An 18,120-nucleotide genomic window follows, 5' to 3' on the forward strand; every position below is an offset into this window, starting at 1 on the left:
CATCTGTCAAAGACAAAGAGTGACTAAACCTCGAGCCAATAGCCTTCGAGTATGATACGAGGACGGAGCATGTGATTTGTTGAATCTAGTGAACGAATACGCCCTTTATTGAGTTGCTTTGAGTTTGAACAAGTCAAATGAACTGTTACATACATCTCGTTCAGTGAATGAAAGAACCAGTTGTTCGAACGTCAAGATAATAATGACGACGAAGTTAACAGTGCAAGCTGATGGTTTAATTTAATAAAAGACAGCTTAAAATTTTCGTTTTTACTAAAATCTACAAACTACATCAGGTAATCTGCTAACTTCAAAATGAGTGGCACCAGAAAGAGAAGTGTATTATGGAATTATTTTAATGAGGTGTCTCCAACACAGGCTTTGTGTACAATTTGTAAAACACAGTTGTCCTTTAAAGGAGGATCTACAGCTAACCTTAACAGGCATCTAAAGGTAAAGCATCCAACTGTGCAGCTGACACAAAGGGAAACTGAACAAGCTGAGGATCCTGGAACATCCATCAGTACCAGTACTGCTCAACCTCCTCCTACCTCATCTGCCACTACCAGCACACCTCATACAACTGTCCCACACAGACGACAGGCAGGACAGACCACCCTAACACATTTTGTGGCTCGGCCAATTGACCCACTAAGACAAAAGAAAGTGGATGAGGACCTGGCAAGGATGATTGCATTGGATCTACAACCTTTTTCCATTGTGGAGGACAGAGGTTTCAAAGCATTTACAAAGGCCTTAAACCCCTCCTATATATTGCCCAGCAGGCAGACCCTGTCAAAAACAATCATTCCAGAAATGTTTTCAAAGGTTCGTGAACAAATTATGGACAAAGTTGGCAAGGCATCGGCTGTCTGCCTCACAACCGACTGCTGGACATCTAGGGCCACATGTGGTTTCATGTCAGTTACATGCCACTTCATTGACAATTTTAAAATGGAGACATGTCTGTTAGATTGTTTTGAATTTACTGAAAGACACACTGCAGATAATCTGGCCGACAATCTTTTAAGAATTGCCAGAGAGTGGAACATAACGGACAAAATAGTAGCTTGTGTCTCTGACAATGCTCACAACATAACCCTAGCCAACTACACGAGAGTGAGTAAATTAAGACCGAAATCTCATTTTTGGGTGAACTAGTCAATATGTCCCAATAAACGCAAGTATCAACAATACAATAAATCTGAAACATCATTGTCATTTACTGGTTTGTTATGGACAAAATAGTAGCTTGTGTCTCTGACAATGCTCACAACATAACCCTAGCCATTCACAAAACCTCATGGAAGCATCTGCCATGTTTTGCCCACACAATTAATTTGATTGTGAGGGGTGGACTCCATGTAATCCAAAATACACTGAATAAGGTTAAAGCAATTGTGGAGTACATGCACCGAAGCACAGTGGCAGATGAAAAACTCAAGGCAACTCAGCAGCAGATGGGCTTGCCAGAGTTAAAACTGAAACAGGACTGCCCAACACGATGGAACTCCACATTTTATATGTTACAGAGATTTCTTGATAACAAGGATGCCATCATCACCACACTTGCACTAGTAAATTCTCGACTGGAAATTCTGACAGAGGATGAGTGGAAAGAAATGGAAGAGGCCTGTGAGGTTTTAAAACCATTTGAAGAAGTCACAATTGAAATCAGTGGTGAGAGGTATGTAACAATACTCTTAGAACAATCATTATTATAACAAATTTAATTTAATAATTTAATTTAATTTGACTCTTATTAGCATAACATTAATAAAACTATGTTTTGCAAGCAGCTTTTGCAGACTGTAAAATAAATAAATTATAAGTGGCATTGTTATTGCCACAGTAATGCAGGGAAATTAATATTATTCATTAATGATTATTATACTGTATTTATTAAATTCAAATGTTGTTTTTGCTCCCTATAGCTATGTGACTGCCTCAAAGGTGATCCTGCTTTCACGGAGTGTCCAAAAAATAAGCACAAGATACCTGAGATCGGGAGGGTTCAGAAAACCTATAATGGACATGCTTGAAGCAATTACCAAAGATATGGCTACCAGGTTCCACAAGGTGGAATTTCACCATCTGCTCTCAGAAGCGTCTGCACTGGACCCAAGATTTAAAAAAAAGGCCTTTTCAGATGATCATGCAGCAAATGAAGCCATCCAGAGACTCAAAAATGCCGCTGGGAGAGTGAGATCTTCCTCAGCACATCAACCAGAGCAGCAACAGGCAGCAGCAGCACCAGCACCGCAAGAAACACAAGAAAGCTTAGTGTGGGGTGATTTCGATGAACAAGTTGCAGGTCTTGTGACAAATACAAGTTCTTCAGCAGAGGCTGTTTTGGAAGTTCGGTCATATTCAGAGGAGCCCCTTCAACCAAGGTCCTCCAACCCACTACTCTGGTGGCAAAACCGGGCACTGATTTACCCCAGACTGACCCAAGTTATGCTGGGAAGGCTTTGCATTGTGGCAACATCTGTTCCATCAGAAAGAGTTTTCAGCAAGATGGGACAGATAATCTCTGAAAAAAGAAGCAGAATCAGCCCCGCTAAGGCCAGACAGCTGATGTTTTTGAATGCCAACTTTGAATAATCCTGTTGTTGTTATACCTGCTTATATGGCAGGGTCTTTTTTTCATGCTGCTCTGTTTTTTTTTTTTTTTTGCACTTTATACAGGGATAAGCTACTGTTTATATTTGCACTAATGTTTACTAAGTAAACTTTACTTGCTGTTTAGTGCAAATTATTTTTGCACTACTGTGTTTTAGCTTGATTTAACTTTACACTACTTTTACCCGTTTTTATATTTTATACTGTTTAAAAAAATAACTTTTGTAGTTTTGCACTACCTGTTTTGTATTATACATTGCACTTTACCTGACTATTTATATAGTAAATAGTGTAAGCACTGGTGTTTTGTGTGCATTTTGTATTATTTATTTTTATTATTGTTGTTTTATGTTTCAACAGTTTTATACTTTAAAAAATAAATATATATGTTTGAGTCATGTCATGCACTTTTGTTTGTTTAAAAACTGTAAAACATAAAAAAATTTAGAGTATTGATTATTTAGCGTCACGTCATTCCATCTCATTTACGTCCACGTGACTCACGTCAGCTAATAGCATTTCAGCTCGGGCTTAGAAGGGGCATGTAATTGGTTGGATCTACTCTGCTGAATGAATATCATATTGCTCTGTTTTGAGTCTGAAGAGAGAGAGATCTCCGTTCAGTGAACGAATTGAACGAACTGGTTGCTATACCCAGTTACGTGTACCAGGTCGGCCATTCTGTCAATCTAGTTCATCAATCAGCAGAAAGTGAATGCAAAGCGCAGGTATCCGTACTGTGCACGCGCAATTCATATCTTACATACAGAACATAACTCCTCGTTTAACTCGTTCTGACCAAACAAATAAAATGTTAACTAGCCTGCCTAGTATGCAAACAAATTAAAAAAACACTTGTGATTTGGTCATCCGAAAAGAGTGTAATTTAAAAGATAAAAAGAGTGTAAAGACTTTGATCACTTATTTAGACTTATTTTATCCATTTAATGAGTAGGGCACCATTTTTAATAATTCAAATCAGTTTTTATTTTGTAACAAGTAAATACGTTAGTTGAACAACACATTTTGCCGCACCTGCTGCTGACGTATTTGTGTAATATGGAAAAAAAAAACTGAACGAATCAGTGAACGAATCTGAACGAATCATTTTGGTGAACGAACTAAAAATGAACGAGTCTCTGGAAAGAATCAAAATTTCCACCACTAATTATGATCCACCGAACACTTTAACGGATCCGAAGGAAACCGCCGAGCAATCCGCATCTTCATCCGTTTGCCTGCGGAAGTGAAGAAAGAAGGACCCCCTTTCCTCTTCAGTCAAGTTAACGTCGCTGATTTCTCCGCCCACCGACAGAGCGAGATAATGGCCTCCAGTCATTACTCAAGCCTCGAGGAACCGAGTCGGAGTCAAACGACGGATGAACGCACGTTCTACATGCGCCCTCAAGCGATACAAGTAAGAGGTTACGTCAGGGCATAGATAGGATATTTAGGTGTGTTATTCTTGTGGATCAAGTTTATTGTTTGTACAGTTTACGGACCCCGAGTCCTCTCATTTATTGCTGTTAATGCTCAAGGTATTAATGTAACATACGGTCATCACAAATGAGAATTTGCTGTGTTGTAATCCAACCACGTTGGACTGTTTGTGTATTCACGCCATCGCGGATGAGACCGGCACACTGTGTTTATCCATAACAGTTGCCTTCTCTCCCACGATCGCGAAACCGGCTTCGGCTTTGCCACTTTCACTCTCTGTCGTACAAGCGAAAGACACGCCGCACACGGGCAGACCCCATTAACCGGCTTCTCTCCGCCTACATTTGCGGCCATACTTTCTGGCCAGAAATCACACCTGACGTACTCTCCACGAGAGACACATCCGCCATTTCGTGCGCGTCACTCCTCTCTCACGCACACACACACACATACCGTCCTCATGTGTTACAGGCTTATTTTGGATACCATATCTAGTCATGTCACTGTTTAGTTTGTCGTTGAAGTTTATTGACTGCATTGTATTGATTTATTAATGTATATTATATGTTCAATAAACTTCGTTATAATAAGAGAAGTGTTTTGGTTTGTTTTGCATATACATGTCATGGCAGGGGATGCCAGTGCTCGAATTCAACCCTTCGTTGTTTTCTTTTTAATCTTTATGATCTACGGACATCAATTTTCCAAAGAGAACAATCTAACATTGAGACTTCTACTGTCTGGTTATTAGTCCTTGATTCCAGGGAGGTGCCCAGTCTACATTAATCCTAATTAATATTCTATTGATTTTAATAATTGACAATTATCTTTGTTGAATTTGAAGGACCAATAAGCTAGTGTTAAGTGTAATCAATGTTTAATTTGAATAATTAATTATCTTTGATAATAATTAATATTCTGTTAAATTTGATGATTGTTGATTTAAGGGATTAAAAAAGCTAACATTGATTCTAATCAATGTTCTTTTGATTTTAATAATTGATAGTTATCTATGATAATTATTGCTAATAACCAAACCCGCTCCTAAACTGTGAGCTCCAAAGGAGAATATGGTAAACAGGTGAGCCACTCGCAAAACAAGACAAAAAGCCTCAAACGTAATGCATTAACTTTACACTTCAGTAATGTTAACAACAGCCATGCTTTTACTGTAAAAATTAAGAAGGCATTAAATACCACATCCTGCCTATGCAAAAACACCAGGTTTGAAACAATTGCATCACTATAGTTAAGCCCATCTCATTTTCATACTTTGTCTAAAAATTAATTTGCTGTACTCACTCTCCCATGGGCCACGGTGGACAGCAGCAGAGAGGGGGAAGGTGCGTTTGCTGCTCCTGCACCTCCAGCATCCGTACCAGACTGGGATACTGGTTCCCCAGATAGTTGAGCAGGAAGATCATGAAGTTGTAGACGACATAGGCTTCATAGCACTCTCTACATGTGTCTACATAAATGGCAATGCTGGGATACTTCAATGCAATCCACTGTGAAAACAGAAGAACATATTGTGATACTAGGCTAAATGAGCTAAATAAGTGAATCCTAAATTTAACCACAGTCTTCCACAGACAGAGAGGTCACAAATCAGATTAGAGGCGCATGAGTTTGTTCAAAAGAGTGACTTTCTCAAGCTAAACTCTGAAGATAATCCAAGTCATGAGCTTTTGCAACATCAGATCTCTCATTAACTGCTGGGCAAACAGAAAAAGGCCTCAAAAATGATGGTAAATTGGATTATAAAGAGGAAAGATGTCATTTGTCATTCAAATGCCAATATTTCAGCAACAACAATGATACTCACACTATCCAGGCTGTATATTGGAACCATCCATAATATTCTAAGGGAAAGAAATTAGGGTGAGTGTGTGAGGTAAAATAAAAGGCTTAAACAATACCAAAGGAGAATATGTTCTTACAATATTACAATGGTATAAAATGAAGTATTGTTATTTAGACATCTGTGTTTACCTGATAATAGGCTTTTGTAGCTTAGGTTGGGTGTAGTGTACTAGATGCTGCAGTATCCCCCATAGTGAGATGGGTATAGTCATGAATACAAATATCCCAGCAATGAACCAAGCCTTATTATGTATACCAACCTATTGGGTAAAAAGAAAACTAGTCATTAAAGTATTTAAGGACAGATCTGACGTTCAGCCGTTAAATGGTTTGTGTGTAGACAAAAACAAGACATCTGACCTCTGATTTTTGAAGTTCCCATATACAAAGTGGAAGCACAACCAAAAGCAGCAGAATGTAAAGAAGCACCACCAGAGGCCGTATCCACCTCCTCCAGTTCCCACATGTGCACGGCATCTTTACCGTTGATACTGTACTTTTACTTTACAGTCAAATAGAATTTCGTAAAAAAAATAAATAAAAAAAAAGCAGTTTCTTCGCTGGATAAAAGATAAGCTTGTCGATGCCAAGTTAAGTTCTTGTTCGTTCCACTCATGTGGTTTCATTTAGATCCAAAAGACCAGTACAAACATACTCAAGATTTAGATGAATAATGAGTGGGCTTGAGGCGGTAAACAATCAGCTGATTCACTGTATACACACACACAGTGTGCTTTTCGCTGCAAATTACATTCACTGCATTCAAGAGCGGCTCGCGAAGTAATAACGTCAAACGCGCACAACTATGCAGAGTCAAATGCGAGACGGACTAGAAGTTAAGTTAATAAACAAAGCCGATTTAACTTCCTGTTGATCTTGTCGTCACTATTTTGGTTATTCTCCTGTTTTCATCAAACGCCCACGAAGAAAACTCTGTAGTCAGCGCCACCACTTGGATCGGCGCAGCAGCGGCACTGCGACGCATAACGCAGGCGCACTCCACTAGACTAAAGACAAAGCATTTAAAGCCCATGGTGCTGGTTAAACACCACTGTCGATTAATGGGTAGATAAAGCAGTCAAGATATGTATATAAAGTTAGAAATGTCTCCAAAATGGTGTTAAAGTCCAGTTTTTGTAGTTTTTGGTTAGAAACGGTTATTTTTTACGCGATTCGGCGATGACGTCACATGAGGTAGACGCGGTGGAATGTAGCCTCAGCCGTTCTCAGCTACTTGAACTAAGGCCCTGTCCCAAATGGCACACTCCGGACTTGTGGACTTCCTCAGAGTCCACACTTCGGTGACGTCATGTAGTGCAGACTTATAGGGCCCCTTGCGCAAGTCCACAAGGACGCATTGAGAAGTATTGTTGGGACAGACTCGATCGTGAAGCGTGGTTATTGTTGGACAGGAGCTGCAGGTTCGGTTCGGGGAAATATGCTGCCTATTGTTGTTGTTTTTACTATTGTGTTTGCGAGATGGCTTGCCATGCAGAGAAATCACATTTATACGCTGCGACGTCGTAGAAGACAAGATTATTTTTCATGCATACAAATGCTGATGTTATGCACGGAGGAAAGGGTAAGCAAGTAAATGTTATTGACTTTGTAGATAAACATATAACTTGTCAAAAGTCGTTAATGCATTAAGTCATTATTATTTGATTTACTGTTTAATTTTCTTTTTCTTTATATACATATATATATATATATATATATATATATATATATATATATATGTATTTTATATTTTTATGTGTACCTTGTTTTTTTTATGTCGTTTTTAATTTACAGGTTTAAATATCCATACTTCACTTACATATGAGTAAAGCCCTGCCATTCGGTTCTATATAATGAATCGTTATGCATTCAGCCTATTATTCAGCCGCTATTACTATGTTTGAGACATCAACCACTGGTCGATGACCATAATGTTTGTATAAACTGTAGGTAACAACTGGTAAAATGTACACAGTCATAAAAACCATAATGATACTTACACTTAAATATTTTCTTCTCAGCCATGTTATCAATTGTCTGTGTCCGTGAGCGACAGCTCTTCACACCAGTTGTCTGATTGGCCTTTCGCAAGGACTCCTGGGTACTTGAAGTGCGTGAAGCCTGGATCTATGCGGGCTTCGCGGAAGACTGCTTCAAGGGTACAAAGGGGGCGCTGCTGAGCACACTTCAGAGCGTTAAAATGCTAAATGGGACGGCCTACGGACTCGTAGACTCAGCGAGCACGCGCAATTTAAGTCCACGAGACCGAAAGTCCGCATGAAGTGCGCCATTTGGGACAGGGCTTATTTCTAGCAGACTAGCACTGACTACTATGGCGTCTAACTGGGATGAGGAAGAGGTGGCAAGACCCACAGTTAACATTTATGATGGCCCACAGCCATACAATTTCAAACCGTTTAGACGTGAGAGGGCGAATGAGGAAATACCGAGAGCAGATGGCCGTCAAAGACAAATAAATTCATGGTCAGAGGAGAATGAATGGAGAGTTGGTGTAGTGTCCTGGTGAGTTGCTATCATTTAGAAACGCAGCAATGACCGCTGGAGCTAGTAGTCTATGAACAGCAGTGCATACAATAACTTTTATGCTTTATTTCTAAGCTTTTACCTCTTTCTCCGGTGAAAATGTTGTTTCGCCGTAGCCGACGCCGAGTAGGCGTCGTCACTGTGATTATTGTTGATAGTGCCAACTAGTTTTCCTCGTGATTGATTGTCATTGACACCGTCAGGCTTACCGGGAGAGGGAGTGAGTGAGTAGTAAGCGTCTGTGTCGCTGTGTTTGGCAGGTGTCTGTGTGGGCGGTGTTGTCCCATGGAAACTGGTGGAGAGCTTGTGTTGTAGGGAGGTGAGCGCGTTTTGGTCGCTGGTCGAGGATCTCACCCCGCGGCCAGCAGATGTAATGTGCCTAACGCAGCATCCTGGATTTGAGGCATGCTGCCTGAATCCGTTTGTGCTACAAATAGCATATTCACACTTCAGACAGGATCATGGTCCCCTTCAAGCCAGCACGCACGAGTATGTTCATGGTTTATGTTTACTTTACCAATGTTTTTACACTGAGTCCTTTGAACAACAGCAATAGGTGACAGGAGATGTGTTGCATGCACAAACATGCATAAGAGACAGGCTTCAAATGACGTTTCCAACCTACTTACAGAGTTTAAAACTTAAGAATCTTTCCTACTTATTCCTAGGCAATACCGGTACACTCGCGTACAGGCAGGCTATACAGCTGGGCTTATGGAGTTTTAGGGAGGAGTATAAGGAAGCCTCTACCCTCTTGTGTGGTTTCAACCATCAGACAAAACTTCCAAAGTGGTGACCAAACCTATCAGGGCTTTCAATGGCCTCGTTTGGATGAGAATAAATAAAAATAATTGTTTATTCTGTTGTGATCGCTAATTGCCCTTAAAATGTTATAAAGTACACAGAACACATGAATTTTAATAAGAAAAAACAGTTTATTGGCATTGCTTGTAAGGGTTACTAAACATTTACTGAACAAGGACAAGGATTACTGAACAAAGACACAGGTTGCAAGTAAACAAATCTATATAAAAAAGCCCACTGATGAAGGGCTAGACCTGAAACCTTTGCACATTGTTTCTTTTGCCTGCAAAAGTGTGGTCTTACCTGAGGGTCAACTGATGGTTCTCGCACTCACTCACACTCACTTACTCACACACAGTCACACACAGTCACTCACACACACTCACACTCTTTCATGAATGCATATGCAGTGATACATGCAAAAGCATATCAAGCTGACACACAGTGAATCCAGACAACACTGCACACAGAGGTTGACAAGGCACAGGTAAAATGATTGGTAAATTATTTTGAATTACATAAAACAAATTTCATGCAAATAACAGACAGAGGAGCAGACATGCAGCATGCAGGACCCCTTGAATGGGGTACAGCGACAATTAATGCCACTTACAAAGACGAAAAAAAGTAATGATTTAGTGCAAAGTAAAACCAAAGCAACAACACACAAAACATACAGAATACAGGAAACCACCACCAAATGAGATGACAGGGACAGAAGGAAAGAAGATAAATAATAACTAAAATAAATACTTACAACTAAATCATTGGACTTGTCTGTGGAAAAAAATAATAATAATAATGTGAATTTAGGTTCTCTTGTAGCGTGACTGCCGGGCTAGGAAGAGGCTGACGGCCTCCTCCTTAGGAACCTGTTCGAAGGATTTAGCGATGGGGGCAGGTGCATCGGAGGACAAATTAGCGCTAACCTCTCGAAGAGTTGCAGGTGAATGGGTGCAGCTTTCCTGAAGGGCCTTCATCAATGATGTTGCATAACCTGCAGATATAATAATAATAATACTGAATAAAGATCATTGCCACTGATCACAGATGTCTCGTGAGCCATCTCAAAATATGATAGAACTGCATGACACTGCTTACCGTATGAGACTGCCTCTTTGATGGGACGCACCACATGGGCACCTTTTCTGAAGCCGGATACCGCACACAGTACTTCTCCGTCCCATCACTTTTCCGTGCTGTCTCGCGGTTGGCATTGTGATTGTAATGCAGCGCCGCTAAGAGAAGCCTACAAAATAACACATTTGAGATTTTTTTTACTACAATAGGCATGATAATAGGTACTATTATTACTATAAAAGGCATAATAATTGGCTGTATTATTCCTTGGATAGCACTGACCTGCTATACATCCCAACGTATGAAAACCCTGTGTGCTTGGGTGCGAAGTGCAAGATGAGGGAGTGGTAAGCCTCAAGGGAGAATGTCTGATGCTGTGGAGACAGCTGTCGAACATCTTTCAGTAAGGCAGTCCTCGTGATTATGTTCTCCAACTTTACTGCTGCCAATGAGCCTGCAAAGACCAAGACAGGGAGGCAGACAGACACACAGATGGAAAACGTATAAATAGACAAGATAGATTCAGACAAAAATTATTTTTTTAATGGAAACACATGAAATGGTCCTGCATATGAATTATAGCAAACATAAACAGTAAACAGAATGTTATGAGATTGCCAGGGAATGAAAAAATAATTTAATCATCATAGGTCACATGTCAAAGCACTCAGACAGCAAATACAACAAAACTGTAGAGCGTACATAATACCACATGCTGTGTGTACTGTACCTGGGTCCAGCCACTCTTTGTTGCGCTGATCCCCGTCTAGAGGGCCATGGGCACAACTGGAGAAAGCAGGGGTGTCATGGTCATGGATGTCCTGGATGTGGTTGACTAAACTTTTCCATTTAGCCTCCATGACTGCTGGGTTGCCGTCTGGGGTTGAGGCTGCAGTCCAATAGAGGTGATTCACTATAGCAGGCCTCCACAGCTGTAGTTGGTCACACTCTTATGAAGCTGCATCCAATGCCTTCCCCAGACCTGTTTTAGAACAAATGGTATTAATTGATATGCACTAACAAAAACTGCTTCAAGGTTCCAACAATGGATACATACTTTTGGCAATGTGCCACACATCAAAATAATGCCGTGTCCCTTCAGGGCTCAGCTCCTCTCTCACCCATTTGGCAACCTAAGGAGAAATAAACAAACTTTTGTGGATGATTGACCTGTGTGGCCCTCCGTGTATCAGCAAACCACAAACATCCAGCTTCAGTGCAATTCAGATGTTTACATTCTATACTGCATTTTTATTGTAAATACCTGGCGATGACGGTCCGTGATCAGCGTTGCTAAATGCAGGTCCTTTCCCTCAACAGGCCAACACTGCGCTTGAGCCCTTCAAGCTCACACCATGAGCTGTTGGGGACCTCTGAGCTCTGCAACATGACATAACAGTGTAAGTGTAAAATGCTGGTGTTGTTGAAGGAGGCGTGAATGAACCGACGCGTTGCTGGTCCAAGCATTACGATGCACTGTACTCTAGTTAGGCAATACACAAAGCTCTAAGCATCGTTGTACTAGTGGAAAGATGTTATATTAATATACAATCAGTTTACTAAATTGCAGAGTTCATTTCTTTATCTAATAACATCAGGTTTACCTGAACAAGCTGAACATCCACCACCTTGTTCACTCTGTCCTCGATCAGAGAGTAGGATCCATACTTCAGCGCAGTGCCCAGGAGAATCTGACCTGGAATTAATTACAAATTTGAATTAGGTTTCAAGTTTTTAATAACCAAGGTCTGTAAAGACAATCCACCATGTCATCTGCAAATGCCAACTAAAGCCACCCTACATGATAACAAATAAAAAAATCAAAATGTGCAACTGGTCTATGAGCTCTCACACTGGTTTACCTGCAGTCACCAGCAAGAACTAGCCCGCCATCCATTGCCCGTAGGTCACTAAAATTCTTTGCTTGATCGTTTTGCCAGGCCTGAACGATTACAGGGATGGTGTAGCGGCGCTGATGGCGAAAGTAACTGCTCGCACTGATGCACTGCAGGCCAAACAGAGTCAACATTCTTAATGTCTGGGTGGCCAATAATCCAGTGAAATGAATGGCCCCGCTTAACAGGAGGTTGCAGGTCGGCATGTTCCTGTGGAGCATTGGCTGGTTTTGCCAGAAACGGTGGTAGCCACATGATGCACAGACCTAGATATGTAAAAAAAAAAAAAAAAAGAAGAAAAAAAAAAAGTGTAATCAACACTATATCAGGATTCAATATAGATTAGGTACTGTACATTACTGGTCAAAGGTTTCATGTTTTCAATGAAACACACATGACCAATACAGTATAACACTCAAATATGATGCCATCACAAACCAATAGACTAAAGCCAGCCTGGTACATACATTGTAAATTAAATTAACTGGCAGGACAGTCAGAGCTATCAGATTGTAATTAGATATTCTGATTTTCTAATCAGATGGCCTGCTGCGTAAACAAAACCGTACCTGCTTGATCTTAAGAAAAGTTCCTTCCTGCTGCACGATGCTACTATCTGACCTCTCAAAGCAACATCAAAAACAGATATAGTAACCGCGGTTTGGTTAATTTCGTAAAATGTAATCCCGTGAACGCGTTCTATGTGAATGTGGTAATTGGTCAAAACATTCAAAAACTATACACTAAATAATAAACACATTTATGCAGTTTCTATTCACCATAAATTTAGCCTCATTGTACCTTTTTTATTTTTTTGATATTTTCTTTTGTATTTCTTTTTACAAGGTTTTATGGACAAATTTGCGCAGTATGCTTAAATTTAGTGGAAAAGAGTGAAACAGTAGCCACTTTCACATATGAAACAATTCAATTGTTGGATGGCCTTTACTGGTAAATGTATCACATCTGCTATTCACACATGCAATGTCTATCTGTCTTTGCTTCTGATTTGCTTCCGTTCACTTATCAGCACCAAAATGCTATTAGACTCTAAGATGTAGTTAGTAAATTTATCAATCAAATGTATTCATCCCCTTGGATGCAGAGAAGCTTTTAAGGCTGGATTACACCACACAACTTCTAAAATAAAAATATTAGGTATCACACATTTAATAGCGACTAGGTGAAGGACTACAGCCAAAAACTGGGCATCATACTAAACGTAACAAACTCACACAGAAATGCCCCATTCCAGGAGATGCATGACAGATGTAAACAAACATAGATACAGCTGTCGTTGTTGATGCTGCTACTCTGTTCCAAGACATCTCATCGGAAGAAATGTGGCAATCACATTTGGGTGCGTTTTTGGGTGGAAAAATAATTTGACGTGGGATTGGTTAAAAGTTGGGTTCAAAGTTAAGCTCCACTTTGAGTGCTTGTTCACCATCTCCATTTCTTTAGGGTCCAGCTTTGTAGCCCCCTGCGCTTGATTTCCATTAGCTTCTCACTATATGAATACAGATTTGAGCCGTGGAACATCATACACTATTAGATTTCCTCTAAAATATCAAACATGTTTAATATTCTCTGACTAAATGGAATAATTTCACTATCTGTCCAATTTGATGACATATTTTTAACTCCTGGGGTACTGTATCATCTGCGATAGAAGGTCCAAAGTAAACTTCTTATGTCAGGCATCCTGACATACATGCTTAAACTGTGAAAGGTGCTGTAAGCGAATATTTAAAAAAATAAAATAAAAACTTTCTCTCTCCATGGAAAGGTATGCAAAAAAAAAAAAAAACTTCTTCCTGAACGATATTAATAAAATAAGTGTTGTGAGATATCTCACCAGTCCAAGAGCTTTCCAGGGTGGGCAGCCGCCCTAGGGCCTGGGTTGAGAGGGGGCCCACTACAGTCGACCAAAAGGAACCATAAAAATGACTTCAACAGGTTCATTTCACTTGGCCCTGTAAGATCCAATTTACGCCACTGCACTGGTCTCTGAGACAGCTTTAGACTCTTTCAACAGCTAACGAGAATGTGTCTAGAGACTCTGATGCTTTCTGCCTGTCAATCATTCACTCGTTCTAATAATATTGTAGTTGCAGCAAATTATTGAGGCTTTAAGGGATAGTTCACCCAAAAATGAAAATTCGAATTATTTACTCACCCTCAAGATATCAAGGTGTGTAAGAATTTCTTTCTTCACCAGAACACATTTGAAGAAAAATAGCTCAGTAGGTTCTTAAAATGCAAGTGAATGGTGATTTCTCTTTTCAAGCCCTAAAAATCACACACAGTCATTGATATCTCCTCGACTGCTTTTGGAGCAAAACAAAGAGATCAATATTTAAAACACTTTTAACTATAGGCCATCACTTCCAGATCATGTGCCAGATCATGTGGTCTCTCGTGTGACGTATTCGTGTTGCCATGATACAGATGTAATTTCACATTCTCCACTTGGTTGTGACATCCAAGATAAGCACACAAAGAACAAAACTAACCAAGTTTCCTCCTCCTCACATGTAAACAGCGCTGCTCTGCCAGCTGTGACTCAAATGGCAATGTTATTACATCACACGTGTGTACCGCTGCAGAATAGAAGCTCGATTTAGAGTTAAAAATTACTTAAATATTAATATTTTTCGCACAAAAAGCGATCATGTCACTTTAGAAGACATAGATTTAACAGGCGGTGTCGTATCAATGACATTTATGCTGACTGTTTGTGATTTTTGGGAGTTTCAATAGAGAAATCGCCATCCACTTGCATTGTAAGGACCTACTGAGCTAAGATATTTTTCTTCAAATATGTTCTGGTGAAGAAAGTCATACACATCTGGGATGTGTATGACATGAGGGTGGGTAAATAATGAGCAAAGTTTCTTTTTTGGGTGAACTACTCCTTTTAATGACATTTTTATGCCATGTTATTCATTACAGATGTCAGTTAATGGCACTATTTTGCTGCTGTTGTTTTTGACAACCGCTTTATTGTGTTTTGAAAGAGGGGACGTGGTTACTCCAAGGACTCATTTTGTGGAAATTCCAGAATGGCTAAAATCGCTTACAGAACCTTTAATCTACGGCTCTGGTCAGCATAAAAATTTAACTTTTTAGGTAATGCTACAACTTCTCATTCAGGGAAATTGCCAGAGCTGATTTACCAGTATTTTCAAACAGGTCATGTTCACAGATGACCTCTTAACTGAAAATCAGTTAATTTTCAGGAAAAGGCTGTATGTGTGAAAGCAACTTGTGTCAACACTAGTTAATAATGACATGGAGGTTATTATGACAAATTATGACAGAATATTTATTGTGGGTGATCTGTTCCTGACCTGTACATTTTACACGTTTTAATTACTCAAACTTTTTCTGCTTGGACCTTCTGACGCAGATGATTCAATACCCCAGGAGTAAAAAATATGTCATCAAATTAGACAGATTATTAAATCATTCTATTTAGTCGAAGAATATTAAACATGTTTGACATTTTAGAGGAAATCTAATAGTGTATGATGTTCCACGACTCAAATCTGAAGTCATATAGTGAGAAGCTATTGGAACTCAAGTGCACAGGGGATAGCTTATTTGAATAATGTAATTATAAAGGAATCTACATTAAACAAAATTACCTTTCAGCCTGAATACTTCAGAGAAAATAAAACTGGCTGTGCATACAATGGTAAAGAACATATCAATCTACCGCCACTAGATGGTATGGTGTGGCAACAATTACAGTGTAGGATTAACTCATTAATTACTTACCATACATACCAACTGTGAGTAAAATATGATAATTTCCAAATAAAAACAAGACACTTTTTAAAGGGGTAGATATTGTGCCATATGTTCATGTTTATTTTCCTGAACAACAGAACAGTCGTTTCTAATTAAGATTCCTTGGATGTTTATTTATTTATTTGCTATCCTAAATACATTTGATGCCGTTTCAGCAAGAATGCACATTGTGTTTGAACCCTGTTTTGAAGAGTAAAATTGCACTGAACTGAAGTGAGTAGGGTCAGATACAACAGCGAGTTTTAGTACTAAATGACCTATTAAAAATTGTTAAAACATTCTTAAAACTAATATATTAGTATAAGCAAATGTATTAGTCAGAACTACAACTATAATGTAGACATAAATTGATAAATAATAGCTTATTGACCCGATTTTGTTTATGCTTGGAAATCGTTGAAAACAAACCATGGGAAAAGCAAACAACACTAAAGGTTCTATGACAACAGTAGCATAATAGCTCCAGTTCATTGGTGCATCTGTTAATCTAACGTTAAGTGTTTTCTTCAGTATACAGTAGTAGATACCGCTTATATCCAGACACTATAACAACATGTTGATGCAAGGTGTAAATGGGGCCATAGCTGTCCCTGAACTGGGAGTACTATGCACAGCATCTTTATCCTGCATCCTAGACACATTTTACACTGTGAAAAGTGGTAACCTGCCATTGTTAACTTAAGGATCTATTTTTACCTGAGCTAACCCTTAAAATTAGTTTTGCTGGTGTAACCTAAAGTAGACAAGTTGATTCAGACATGTTAGATCATATTTGTACTTTTTTTTTAACCAGCTAATTTCACTATAACCACCTGAAGCACATATTTTTTTTAGGTTCACATTTTTCTTCTTCAGAAAATGGTTGTTTACATTATGAAATTGGAGAGCTCTACCAAAGCAGTCTTTTAAAACCAGTCGTTTAGAATCGACATTGTAACATTAAGTGATGAACCGTTCTAATTTGAGTTGTTATTATTGTAGGACTATTTTATCTTTAAAAGACCCCTGTCTGATCCAGCAGGCCTGCAGAATACATAACAGTCCAGCTTTACTAGCCTGTTCCAATTACCCACCAAATGTGGAGGAAGAATTTAATGGTCTTTAACATGGAAAATCAGCTACAGCTGAACTTTTCCACGATGAAAGCAGAGGCAGGAGCTTGACCAGTAAACAAAAATGCATATGTTATCTGAGAAGAAACAAACTACAACTGGCATTGCCTGCTAGTATTTTGTTCCTCTGCTGTTGTCCTGTGTCACGAAAATACCTATATCCATAAAAGGGATTGATGCAATATATGACAACAGAGGAAGATGTGGGGTGAAGTTGTAGATTGAAACATCTCAGTCCTGAATGCGAGGAGGCAGAACTTTTCCTTTATGTCATTGCACTGTCATCATTCTGCCCCCCAGTTACAGAAATGAGTCATTGTGGTGGGACAGATTGTGCATGAATATTGAATTGATACTTTTGGCTTTTATAAATTAGAAATCACTCTTGCCACACTCATGTGAGCGCCTTGCTGGATGACTTGGAGGGATAGCTCTGCAAAATGGCATGCGGGAATTGTCGTGTCGGGGCAGGGAAGACAAACAGGTGGTGTGTTTGAGAAAATCGGATACATATTTAAACTTTAAACGCTGAGTGACATCCAAAGTTAACAACTCATGTGACCCCCAGCATTAGAGTTTCTATTTAATTTAGACATCAATACACATTGGGCACAATCATAGACTATAAAAAAAGATGGACGACGCACCTTCACTCTTTTCCATAGGTGAGAACTGAAGCCGCCAGTGTCCCAATATGGCACTGACATCTTGGGACTTGAGTCTGCGCAGTTGCGATTTCGGGACCAGACCTGCACAGTAGTGAGCAGGAAGTAAAGCTGCAAAATCAAGGCCCCGCCCTCACTCTCGCTGAATCAATCGCAAGCACACGCCCCTGCAGTTTTTACTTTTGACTTATGACGGTGTGAAATAATTAATTATAGAAATTTAGATATTACATTTAAAGCTCCAATCTCCTCAGTCCTCCGAAGATCCCGAAAAAAGTC

The 18,120-nt window shown here is 39.5% G+C and overlaps 1 protein-coding gene across 1 annotated transcript in view; it reads right to left on the bottom strand.

Annotated features, from left to right (window-relative positions):
* LOC127651388 (transmembrane protein 184C-like) overlaps positions 1-6,830 on the bottom strand; it is a 28,491-nt gene extending 21,661 nt beyond the window's left edge. The window contains exons 1-4 of the mRNA XM_052137179.1: positions 6,286-6,830; positions 6,055-6,185; positions 5,888-5,924; positions 5,365-5,570 (exon numbers count right to left, since the gene is read on the bottom strand). Of these exons, the coding sequence (XP_051993139.1) occupies positions 5,365-5,570; positions 5,888-5,924; positions 6,055-6,185; positions 6,286-6,402 (491 nt within the window). The 5' untranslated portion in view covers positions 6,403-6,830. The remainder of the gene's footprint in view (positions 1-5,364; positions 5,571-5,887; positions 5,925-6,054; positions 6,186-6,285) is intronic.
* Between the last annotated feature and the right edge of the window lie 11,290 nt (positions 6,831-18,120).

This window comes from Xyrauchen texanus, chromosome 11 (assembly GCF_025860055.1).
Source record: "Xyrauchen texanus isolate HMW12.3.18 chromosome 11, RBS_HiC_50CHRs, whole genome shotgun sequence".
Classification (NCBI taxonomy): Eukaryota; Metazoa; Chordata; class Actinopteri; order Cypriniformes; family Catostomidae; genus Xyrauchen; species Xyrauchen texanus.